This window comes from Ursus americanus, chromosome 31 (genome assembly GCF_024610735.1).
Source record: "Ursus americanus isolate L20-20 chromosome 31, mUrsAme1.1.p, whole genome shotgun sequence".
Taxonomy (NCBI): Eukaryota; Metazoa; Chordata; class Mammalia; order Carnivora; family Ursidae; genus Ursus; species Ursus americanus.
The window spans coordinates 13,353,321-13,365,616 of record NC_142157.1 but is presented as its reverse complement, the minus strand read 5'-3'; the positions used below and the strand labels follow the sequence as shown (position 1 = coordinate 13,365,616).

Sequence of the window (12,296 nt, the reverse complement as noted above, 5' to 3'; positions counted from 1 at the left end):
CTGAAAAAGGGGGTGGAGAGTAGGGAGGGTGCCTATTGTCCCCAATCCATCGACAGAAGGGCTGGGGTTGCCAGGCCTCTGGTGCACACGGGCCACTTCGGGAGCTTGAAGAAGAGGCCTGGCAGCGAAGTGGAGATCAGCTTTTTCTCCCAGGGGACCTCCCAGTGGTGGGTGGATGCTTGGGTGGGGGCGTGGGGACTCGATTCACCTTGGGTTCCAGAATCTCTCGCCTCCTTGACAGTGCACAGTGCCCCGAGGTGCTGGTTTCACTGGTGCCTGTGCTAGGCCTGCAGACCGTCAAAACTGAGCTCTCAGTGGTCCCCAAGGCTGACCCCGAGCGGAGGCTGCAAGGAGAACCTAGGGAAGGAGCAGGGCCTACAGCACGCACAACTCTGAGTTTAGCCCTGCCACAGCGGGAGGTTTCCCCCTAGAGCTGGTCTCATTTGTAAAATGAAGAGGTTGTAGGGGTCATCTCTGCGGGACCTTCTGGCATCAACGTTTTGGGCTGGAGAGAACCTTACACCCTGTGGGCGAGCTGTGCAACATTCACCCGCCTTCACTCAGTCCTCCAAAATTTCCCCCATAGTCTCCTGGCTCCCGGCCGCAGGTGCAACATACACCAGCAGAAGGGACAATCCCCATCCCCAAACCCTTCTCCCAATTCAGTCATCCATGAAATCACCTCGCCATCCTTCCTGACGATCTTCAGACTGCATGCACACAGACGGTGTCAGTTCCACAGAAGAGCTCAACCCAAATAAGATGCAGTCAACCGAGGAAGGAAAACTTCTGCCCACTCATCGCCCTCCCCTCTCTCTTAAATACTCCAGAATTCGGAGCCAAGAGGATTGCCTCAAATTGGCAGACTAGGAGAGCCTGAATAACCTTTCAGTTTGCTCGGTGGTGGGGCTAACGGTGTGTGTGCACGCGCGCAGTGTGGGGGGAATTTGGGGATTTATCCGGAGGCCATATTTGGGTCGTAAGACCTGGTTTTTAACTTAGATGGCATGTTTGTTTGGGATGGGTGGAGTCTGGAGTTGTTCTTGGCGGAGGCAGAAGACACCGTCGCCCCCCTGCCTGGGCATCTGCACCTGCACAGCTGGACAGGAGTCGTTCAGCCCTGAAGGGGAATATCGGTGTACCAGCCCCCAAAGCCACGGCCTTTCCAGGGCACTTCCTTTATTTAATAACCTCAATAACCACGGGAAGGGAAAGCGCGAGTGTGAGATGAAGTTCATTTTCAAAGCTTCCCCCGCCCTCGCCTCTCCTCCCAACCCGGGCTATGTTTTACTCGCCCCTCGAGTGTTCCGCGGGGCGGGGAGAGCCGTTTCCAAGGAAAAAGAAATCCTTTAAGTCACCCAAAATGAGAGAAGAGGGATCGGCGAGAGCTCTAGCGCAGTCGGGTCCATGGGAGTTTCAAATGAGTGAACAAAGAGATACACAGGGGGCGAGGGATAGGGATGCCCCAGCTGGCGGGCTGGTGGGAGCGGAGGGTGCGGGAGTGCGGAGACACCGAGTGCGGAGACACCGCGTCCGAGGAAGAGCTCGCACTTCTCCGCCTCCGGAGAGGTTGGCCCAGGCACTCGAGGGGCGAGCACAGCGGGCAGCCCCTGCTAAGGTCAGGGCCGCGGCTTCAGCTCCCTGTGGTGCCAGTGCCAGAGGGTCCCCCGCTTTGGCCCCCGCAAAGCCCCGCAGTCTCGCGCACATTCCCGTGGGATGGCCCCCAGAACAGCCGGGCTACACCTGCTGCACAAGGCGCTGCCGCTGGGAAGTCTTGCGCAGGAGCCTCCGGTAGTCGTAGGGGTTGGCCGCGGAGTCCTTTTCCTCCCGCTCCTGGTTCTCCTCCGCCCAGCACCTGCATCTAGACCAGGGCCCGAGAGTCAGCGGCGCGAGCGCGGCAGCGGCGCCCCGCCCACCCAGAGAGGCGATTCTAGTCCTCACACCTCCCACCAACTGCAGTCGTTTAAGAGCCGCACATTCAAAACAGCTGCATAATTTTCTCAGCAGGTTTTCAATTTTCCCCAAGCAGGCGGGGGAACCTGGTTACTTTGTCTTCGGATGACAGCTAAGCAAGGCGTCAGAAGGGGTAGTTGAGAGAGGTGAGCTTCCCCCGGTTTGCAAGAACTCACAACCAATAAACAAATATTTTAGTACCTTAATTTTTTTTAACACATTTTGGTCAAGCAGGAAAATTCAAAGCGCCTAAATAGACGACCATCGTTTGCGTTTTAAAACTGCTCAAATGTTTCTCCGAAGCACTCCTCCCAAATTCGATCAACCACGGGTAGCTGTGGGCCCAGTCTGTTCTTTGAAGGAGGCTGTTGGGCCACCTTTCCTGAACCTACCGCAGGGAAAATCTACCAACCTTACCTTTAGATTCTGCGCCTTGCCTGGGGAAGAAAGGTGCTCCCTTATGCAGCTACAAAGATACATTAATTTACGTATGTGCTGCCTACTAAGTATTAGCTGTCAGCACAGCTAAGGGTAAACGTAAGTCCCCACACTCATGGAGTTTGATCTAGTGTGGGAGAGGACCAGACAACCTTAATATGCCAGGTGGTGAGGTGCTATGCAGAAGAGTAAGGCAGGCGAATGAGATAAGGCTGATGGGTGTGTGTGTGTGTGTGCGCGCGCGTGTACAAGCACTTTCAGTGAGGGTGACCAGGAAAGGCCTCTCTGATAAGGTGACATTTAAGAAGAGACCTGAAGGGAAGAGGAGGGGTGAGCCAGGCAGATCTCTTTGGGAAGAGCAGTCATTCCAGGATGATGGGTCAACCAGTGTAAAGGCCCCAAGAGTACAGCATGTGTATTGTCTTCATGGAAGAGCAAGGAGGCCATTGTGGCTTGAATGAAGTGAGCAAGGGGGAGAATAGCAAGGATTGAGAGCAGGAGAAATGAAGGGATAATGTGGCAGATAACAGTGCTTTGGGAACATGGCAAGGATTTGAATTTTACTTAGAGCTGGACAGACATTGTAGGGACATGAGTGGAGGAATAGTTCATAAAAGAATCTGGCTGCTAAAGTAAGTAAACTAAGGAGGTCTGTTAGGAGATACTGCAAGAGTCCCAGCCAGGCTGATAGTGGCTTGGATGCGGCTTAAAGAAGAGGAAAGAACTGATAAGGTTTTGGTCATACTTGAAGGCAGAACTGAAAGAGTCTGCTGATACACTGGATGTGTGGTGTAAATGAAAGGAATCAAGAAGGTCTCCAAGGTTTTTGGCTTAAACAACTGGAAGGATGAAGTTGCCATTTAACGAGATGGGGAAGGTTAGAGGAAGAGTATTTTTTGGGGGGAAAGGGGGATAAATATTTTGGTTTTGGTTTTGCAAAGTTTGAGATATTTATTAGATATTCAAGAGGAGATAATGAATAGGCAGTTGGATATATAAATCCTAATCTAGGCTAGAGATTTCAGTTTCAGAATTTTAAGTAGACAGATGATATTTAAGGGCATGAGAGTATGTGTTGATAAACCAAAAGACTGGGCACTCCAAGGTTAAAGAGGGCTGTGACATGAGGACGTATCAGCAAAGGAGAATGAGAAAGAGCAGCCAGCGAGGTCAGAAGCAAATCAAGGGAAGTACTGTCCTGGAGGCCAATGAAGAAAATGATAAGACAATATGAGGATTGAGACTAGATCATGGGATATGGCAGAATTGAAGTCATTTGTGACCTTGGTAGGGGCAGTTTCAGTGACATGGTGGGGATGGAATCCTGAGTGCAGTGGCCCATGAGAGAACAGGAAGCAAAAACACGGAGAAGGAAGGATCGCCCTCATGTAACTCTCTTTAGCTAGCAAGAAGAGCAGGAACACGGGGTTTGGAAGGGGGGTTGAGTCAAGGGTGTTTTTTATGATGGGTCCAATTGCATCACGTTCACAGATTGTCGGAAATTATGCAGTAATTTGGACAAACATTCAAGATGTAAAAGAGGGAGGGGATAACTGCAGAACAATGTTCTTGAGCAGGCGGAAGGACCCGGATTCAGTGCACCACAGGAAGGTCTGGCCTTAGCTGGGACGACAGTCATCTGTAGTAAACTGAGGGAAGCATATGGGTAAGTGGTAGATTTGGCAGTGGTGGTGTGTGTCTGTTCTCTATTATTTTCTTAGTAAAATAGGAAAGAAGGTGAAAGCGGGGAGGTTTTGAAGGTTTGAGAAGAGAGGAAGGGGTCTGAAAGAATGGACTGGAAAAGTGGGACAGTGGAATTTGGGGGAAATATAGTATAGCAAAATAACTCGAAGGGCCTGCCTCAGGTGTGTGCTCATATATCTTGAGTGAGATTTGGTTGTTTTCTTCTCTAGTCACATACAGCTCTGTAGGTGCAGGTATGGATTTGGTAGAAAGCCGGGGTTATCCAGCAATGGGGCTTGCCAGTTGACTGTAACTGAGGGAGAAAAGGGCAGGGTCACTGAAGGTATATGCAAAGCAGTGAAAATAATAATGAAAGGAGAGGGCTAGACTTTTGCTTGCAGATGAATATGCCCCTATTCTGGTCCATTCTGAATAGGGAATTAAAAAAAAAGACACCATTGGGAAGGTCTTTAGGGCATCTTGAGCTCAGTGGATACTTGATAGGGAAGGTCTGTGGGTAGCATCATCATGGGCATCTACGGGGCAGATGGTCATCGTCTTCTGATTAAGTGACTTGAATTCTCATACCCATTCAGCTCATTTCGTTATGAGATTATGGAGTATCAACCATCTGCCAGGTACAACACACACATTATCTCGAATTCTAAGGACAGCATGGTAAGACCTGAGGTTCTCCTTAGCTTCGATCTGCAGAGGAGGAACCAGACTGGTTCTACTTGATGGAGCAAGTGAGGAACAGAGTGAGGCTTCAAATCCACGTCCACACCACTCAAATCTCATACTTTCCCCATCGTATCCCCTTCGTCTTTTTTCTGCTGATGCTTCCTTCGTGAGTTTCCTATCCCTTAACCAAGGCACTCTTGTTCCATTTTATTTTTTTTTTCCCTTACCATCCTCCCTGTATCTCCTTGTTATAATTAACACCTGGCTATGCCTTAAAAACCCCACCTCTCTCAATATTGCTCAAGAGAGAGTCCATCAAGACCCACCTTACGAGATGAAGGGACATTGGTTCTCTTGTCATCTAATGACATTCTCTAATCACTACCTGCAACTGCTTTTACTTAGTTAAAATTCATGAGACACTCAACTTCATCACTGCTGTGGTCCCTGATTCCCAGACCTACTCACACCTTCCTGGGTGACATTAGTAGTTGGGGTGTATGTGTGTGCATATATTAAATATATGATATGTAAAATACTATCAGAATAATATGTTTATGTATAAATATATAAAATAATATACTTATTTATATGTAGTATATAAGATATATATTTGTCATATAATAAGTTAATGTATATAATAATTATATATATCTTTCTGCAATAATATCTTTCAACATACAGTTTGATGCCAAGTTTCTCTAACTGTCCCCAAATGTCTTATAGAGCTGTTTTTCTGTTTTCTATTTATTTATTTATTTGTTTGTTTTAGAGGTAGAATTCAGTGATTCATCACTTGCATACAACAACGAGCGCTCATTACTTCACTTGTTTTCTATTTCAAATACAGGATCCCATCAAGCTTTACTTAGGACATTTGTACCTTTGTCTCTTTAGTCTTCCTTAGCTTAGAAAACTCCCCTCTTGGAGTTACCTTGTTTAGCTTTCTTCGATCATTTACTTTCACTCTACAGTCAGCTCCTTGGCGATAAGGACGACACCGTGTGCACTGTTGTGTCCACCCCTTCCTCAAGCACCCAGCATAGGGCATTGAATGGGGAGGCAATATAGAGCAGTGGTTCAAGTTGTTGACTCTAAACTCAAAAAGTTCTGTGTTCACATTCTGCCTCCCTCACTTCTTATCTGGGGGACTTTGCAGTCATTAAACGTTGTAGACTTAGGCTCCTGGTCTATAAAATAGGGCTATAAGAGGAACTGCTTCACAAGATTGCTGTGAGGATAAAATGGGTGAACAGCATAGCGCTCAGCCCAAAGGAAGCCCCAGCCAATGCTAGCTTCTAGCATTCTCATTCTAGTGAATACTAACTACACGTCCACAGACACCGCTGAAACCCCAGGCAGTATTTCAGGGATATAATGCTTTTACAGCAGATGTGTGTCTGTGGTTGGCGGGAGGGGAGAATGAATATACTAGAAAGGAGGCAGTTTGGATTGTTAAAATGGAAGCAGGTAAGTCAGTGGAAAGCAATTTGAGTGGGAAGCTCAATGTGGAACTTGGGGCAAGTCACTTAATCTTTCTGGACACTTGTTATTCTCCTGTGTAGAACCCTGTGACTAGACTAGACTCTATGCTCCACCAATATGTTAAAGTTCTTGATCTCCAGATGGAAGAAACACATCTACTTTTGGAGACAAGGGACAGAAATCAAGTAGATTCTGGAAAAGCAAAGATGAAAAGAGCCACCATCTATGGAACCTCTCCCCCAGGCCACATCTGTTTCACATACGTCGTTTCACTTCATCTGGATGACAACGTGGTGAGGCAGTTATTAATGAAACCTTTTCCAGGTGTGGAAACAAGCTTAGTGAGGTCTGGTAACATGAGCAAGGTCCCTCAACTACCAAGTGGCAGAATCAGGATCCAAATCTAAGACTGACTGACTCTAAAACCTTTTCTCTTAACCACCAGGTCCTGCTGTGTAAGAGATGGTGAGGGTTGTGAGTGCCTGAGGTTGACAGGACGTTCACTTAGGATTTTGGAAGAACAGCTTTCCATTGCCTGTCGTTACTTCCATTTCTTGTATACCATGTTTCCATTTTACAATGTGCCCTCAATTTCAAAACTTCACAAAGACTTTTTTTGGGGGAAGAAATTACCAAAGTAATAAATAAGCTACAAATGGTTTAAGATACTTAGTGTCAAGCAAAGTTAGTGGCGAACTGAGAAATCAAATCCAAAACACATATTTCAGGGCATCTGGGGGGCTCAGTCGGTTAAGGTCATGATCTCTGGGTCCTGGGATCCAGCCCCGCATGGGGCTCCCTGCTCAGCTCAGCAGGAGTCTGCTTCGCTCTCTCTCTTCCTCTGCCCCTCCCCACTGCTCTTTCTCTCTCTCAAATAAATAAAATCTTTAAAAAACCCCACATATTTCTGTATGAATCTTTCTTTTGGATATTATTTTGGTCTGACATCATGGATTCTGAGAAATTACACAGCATAACTGAGAAGCCAATAAGTGTTTAAGATTACATTGGTTAGAACTTAAACACAGATTTTGGATGTATCCAGATAATTCAATTATTGCTTGTAAGTAGCATGACCATATAATTTATCATCCTAAGTGAGGTACTTTTTTTTTTAATTTTTTTTTTTAAATTTATTAGACAGAGATAGAGACAGCCAGCAAGAGAGGGAACACAAGCAGGGGGAGTGGGAGAGGAAGAAGCAGGCTCATAGCGGAGGAGTCTGATATGGGGCTCGATCCCATAACGCCGGGATCACGCCCTGAGCCAAAGGCAGACGCTTAACCACTGTGCCACCCAGGCGCCCCAAAGTGAGGTACTTTTTAAACTTTAAAAAAATTTTTAAAAAATATTTATTTGAGAGAGACAGAGAGAGATAGAGTGCGGGCACACACACCAAGTGGGGCGAGGGGCAGAGGGAGAAAATCTTCAGGCAGACTCCCAGCTGAGTGCAGAGCCCGCCAAGGTGGGATGGGGCTGCGTGGGGGACTTGATATCACAACCCATGAGATAATGACCTCAGCCGAAACCAAGAGTCAGATGCTTAACCAACTGAGGCGACCCCAAAGTGAGCTACTTTTAAAAAGAGTGTGCTATTAACAATGACACCAAGAAAACAGGTATAAACTGGGTTGTCTGGGGCGCCTGGGTGGCACAGCGGTTAAGCGTCTGCCTTCGGCTCAGGGTGTGATCCCGGCGTTCTGGGATCGAGCCCCACATCAGGCTCCTCCGCTATGAGCCTGCTTCTTCCTCTCCCACTCCCCCTGCTTGTGTTCCCTCTCTTGCTGGCTGTCTTTCTCTGTCAAATAAATAAATAAAATCTTTAAAAAAATTAAAAAAAAAATAAAACTGGGTTGTCTGAATACCCTACCTTGAGGTTACTTTTAAACAACACATCAATCTTAAGAGGCAATATTCAGTGACAATATTTTGTTATAGTCCAAACACAATGACAGTGCTTTAGAAATGGAATTGGGAGTAAAACGTGGAAAATGCTGTTCTTTACGAGGTAGTTTATTACCTTTTGTCAGCATTAAAACATCGATGCTGGTGTTCTCCCTGTTGTCTTCCTTCTCTTAAACTAGGCTTATGTTCCTTTGGTCCAGAACGACTGGGCAAAAATTCCTTATAATAGAAATCTTCCAGGTCTAATAATTTTCCCTGACTGTAAACAAACACAAAAAAAATCATCGTTTCAATCTACTTTTCTACTCAAACTTACAGGAGACTGGTTTTCTTCTTTTATCTCATATAATTTAGGAGTAACACATACATGTCAATAGAAACAGGAGGAGTCTTGGGATGCATGAAACAGTATATTTAAGTTAAAAAGAAGCACAAAACCCTCATCTCTTCCCTGTAAGAGAGATCAGCTGCTGGAGCAGATTTCCTGGCTTCATCTCATTCATCTTGGCATCAAACTAGTTGCTAGAGAGCCAGGGATTACGAAGTTCCCATTCGGCCAGTCTAGGACAGGGTTCACAACTGAGCCCTGGGCCAGTGTGAGAAAAGCTGCACTTTATGTGCTGACACATAGCATTTTTCCGTTTTCTCAGCCATCGGTGAAGTACACTGGTGCACACAATATTTCATGATCTTACCTCACTGCCTTCATAGGTTAGCCTCCGTCCTCTCCTACGGGTGGTCTTTAGTGGGCTAATGCCTGTGCTAAATTTTAATTCCTGCACATGACATACGCACAGGGGTGTGTCTGTGACCATCTTCATTCTTGGATTTACTCACTGTAGTTCTGGGTTCTTGGGGTGCTCAGGACCTGTAGTGTGATGGGACTTCATAGGAGGTAAACAGGGGGAGGTCTGGAAGACGACCAAGGGTTACTGTGTTTCTGGGGAAAAGTGCTTTGCGAGTTACAGATACCAATTTACAAATGACCTTTCAGAATGCTGCTGATACATCAGTCAAGAGCTCAGTGCCCACTGGTGCTTAATAGAAGAACCCTCGAATGTGGAAATCAGTTAATTGCAATAGTGGTTTAACGTTAAAATAGGAAAAGTACTGGTGTGCTGAAATGTTACAGGCAAAGGGGACTAGTGTGAATCTAGGTTGCCACACCTGCAGGTGACACAAACCTTATTTCCTGACAAATCCATAAACATTATAAGGAGTGAGATTTAGCATGTGTTGAAGAACAAAAAGCAAAGGAGTTGGGGGAAAGAAAGTTCATGGACACAGCATGCTCAAATTGTCCGATCAAAACCATATCAATGGACAAAGAAAAGCAAATTCTGTATTGGGACAATATAATTCATTCATAAACTATTTGAGTTCTTAATGTGTTCCTCGTACTGGGCTAGCTCAATATAGTTCCAATAGGAAAGATGATCTTCTAAATTACATATAAGGCATATATTTACAATATAAATAAATGTATTGAGAGAATGCTACTCTCCAAATCTATCCACATAAAACAGGTGATTTTTTTTAAAAGGTGATTTTCAGTCATAATTTGACCATTTGGAATTATATTTTGGTTTGATAAGATGACACTGAAATCTAGAAATAATAATTTACCTATCTTTTCTTGGTCTTCGTTTTTCTTCTTGGATTGACTTCTAAAGGAAACAGAAAAAAATTAAAAATCAATATAATATTATGATTAAAATAATGCAATTGATTAAAAGAAAATAATTGATATATTTACTATAATCTTAATATATAAATACACTTGTTCCTATAAAGCCAACTTAGAAATAAGCAAGTGGACACAATGTTTTAAAAATCTAATGAAATATAATTCACTCAAAATTTGCTAATTATGAATTTGTGATTATTTTTCTACCAGGCCTGGACTATAATTACTCTTTGCATTCCATACCAAAAAAAAAGAGTTTACCACATAGTGACCAGTATACACAAGATTACCTAAGGTCCATCTACCTACAAATGAGAAAACATATGTCAGAATTCCCGGAAAACCCGTCTTTCTATCACACACGCAGCTGTGAGTTAGGCAGGTTGATTAGGCTCCTATGATGTCTTGCTTATATGTCATCTTTGTCTGCTGTCAAAGCAGATGGGTGGACAGTGAAGGCAGGTGTAACAGTCCCCAAAAGAAAGGAAGTGTGACTTCACGAACCTATAGGAGCCCATTTATGGCACAAAAGTAACAGTATAGATGATACATGTGTTCATTTGCAAAATCTTTTCCCAGTTGAGAACTTGATATATCAAGGCACAAATCAGAATTTTTAAGTCTGGATTTAATTAGATATATTTTATTTTATTTTATTTTATTTTATTTTATTTTATTTTATTTTATTTTATTTTAAGGTTTTATTTATTTATTTGGCAGAGAGAGAGACAGCCAGCGAGAGAGGGAACACAAGCAGGGGGAGTGGGAAAGGAAGAAGCAGGCTTCCCTTGGAGGAGCCTGACGCGGGACTCGATCCCAAAACTCTGGGATCATGCCCTAAGCCAAAGGCAGACGCTTAACGACTGAGCCACCCAGGCGCCCATAATTAGATACATTTTAATCAATTCTTCAACCTGAACACTAATGAAATGGTACTTCATTTTACCTTACATACAAAGCAATATCATCTTTTGTATTGTAACACTAGTGATGTGTTTCCCTATGTGTGCTGGTGCAAGGTATTTGAACTCGCCTATTTACATGTTGCAAGAGCCTATCTTTTAGGCCGAGAGAACAAATAGCACACTCCCCTTGAACAAGCTAAAGATACTGTAATCGTGGGAACTCTAATGCAGAGATCAAGTTGCACCAAGTGCAACTTGGTGCAAAACAATATAAGTGGCAACTAATAATGGTTTGTAAATACTGAAGGTTGTCCCCAGCATTTTGTGGCATACCAAATCATTTTTTCTCATGATTTATCATTTGTAATACACTAAGCTGTCGGACAAGTCAAATAGTTCAAAGTTTCATCGCTTCTTATCGGTTGGTATTTTAGTGGGTGGAGGAGGTAGAAGGGAATGCTTAAATTGTCAGGTCTGGGAGTGGACCATTCAAGAAGTAACCATGTAAGGGGCAGGACACCATCCTATTACATTCTTGATCAGATGCCCTGGGCCAGGAGGTGCTCACAAATAATTAATAGTATTGCCACCATAGGTAGCCTGGCCCCTAGCAGTCTAGTGAATGATCCCTGCACCCAGGTGGTGTTTGTTGTGGTTGTTGTTGCTTTAATATGACAAGGTCCTGCCTCCTTGATCCATTATCTGAAAAAATGTCTCTTGTTCTTGGTAACCGTTTTCGATAATCCACAGTTGTGCTTAAATGATGGCATTAGGAGTGACAGAGATCCCCTTTACACCACCACGAATCAGATCAGCTTCTGCCCTTGAATTCTGAAGCTGGTGACGACCTTTGTGTTCGGGTCAGCATTTTCCTCTGGGAGGCAGTGTATGTAATTTGGTTCTCAGTTACAGGAATTCTTGGAAGAGGGAATACTGTCCAGGCTTACGCTTATTTCACTCTTGCCCGTGCTAGAATATTCTAGTGAAATATCACTTGATAATATATTTTCCCCAAAATTATTTAAGGTGGTTTCTCATGGAAGCAATTACACAAGCAAGGTAATAAAGTAGAAGTTGTAAATAATGAACAAAGAGGGCGAAAGTGTTAGGATGGAGCCTTATGTTTGTCCCTCAGTGTCCTGGCAGCTGGGGCCAAAAGGGAAGCACGAAACTGCATTCTTCATCATGAAGATGGAAGCACATCGTCCCTCAAGGGAGAGGATTTAATACTAATTTTATCACCTGGGACTTTATATTAGTGACTTATTTAAAACAAACAATGTTTCCAGTGATAGTTCTGAAATGACAAATCACTAACTTGAAATCTTAAAAGAAAGAAGGAAATGTCCAGTGGCAGTTTCTTGTAGAGCTAGAGTAAAGAAGAGAGCTAGAAGGAGAGAAAGATGGCGTAAGGAGGAGATGTTCTGGGGCAGGTATTTCTTTTGTTTTTGTTATTTATTTATTTATTTATATTTATTATATTATGTTAGTCACCATACAGTACATCCCTAGTTTTCGATGTAAAGTTCCATGATTCATTACTTGCATATAACACC

General features: G+C 44.1%; 1 protein-coding gene across 1 annotated transcript in view; it reads right to left on the bottom strand.

The window, feature by feature from the left end:
* Positions 1-1,182: 1,182 nt before the first annotated feature.
* Positions 1,183-12,296, bottom strand: part of MYO3A (myosin IIIA) — a 232,053-nt gene continuing 220,939 nt past the window's right edge. Inside the window, exons 33-35 of the mRNA XM_045775374.2 lie at positions 9,775-9,815; positions 8,264-8,407; positions 1,183-1,861 (exon numbers count right to left, since the gene is read on the bottom strand). Coding sequence (XP_045631330.2) covers positions 1,738-1,861; positions 8,264-8,407; positions 9,775-9,815 — 309 coding nt within the window. The 3' untranslated portion in view covers positions 1,183-1,737. The remainder of the gene's footprint in view (positions 1,862-8,263; positions 8,408-9,774; positions 9,816-12,296) is intronic.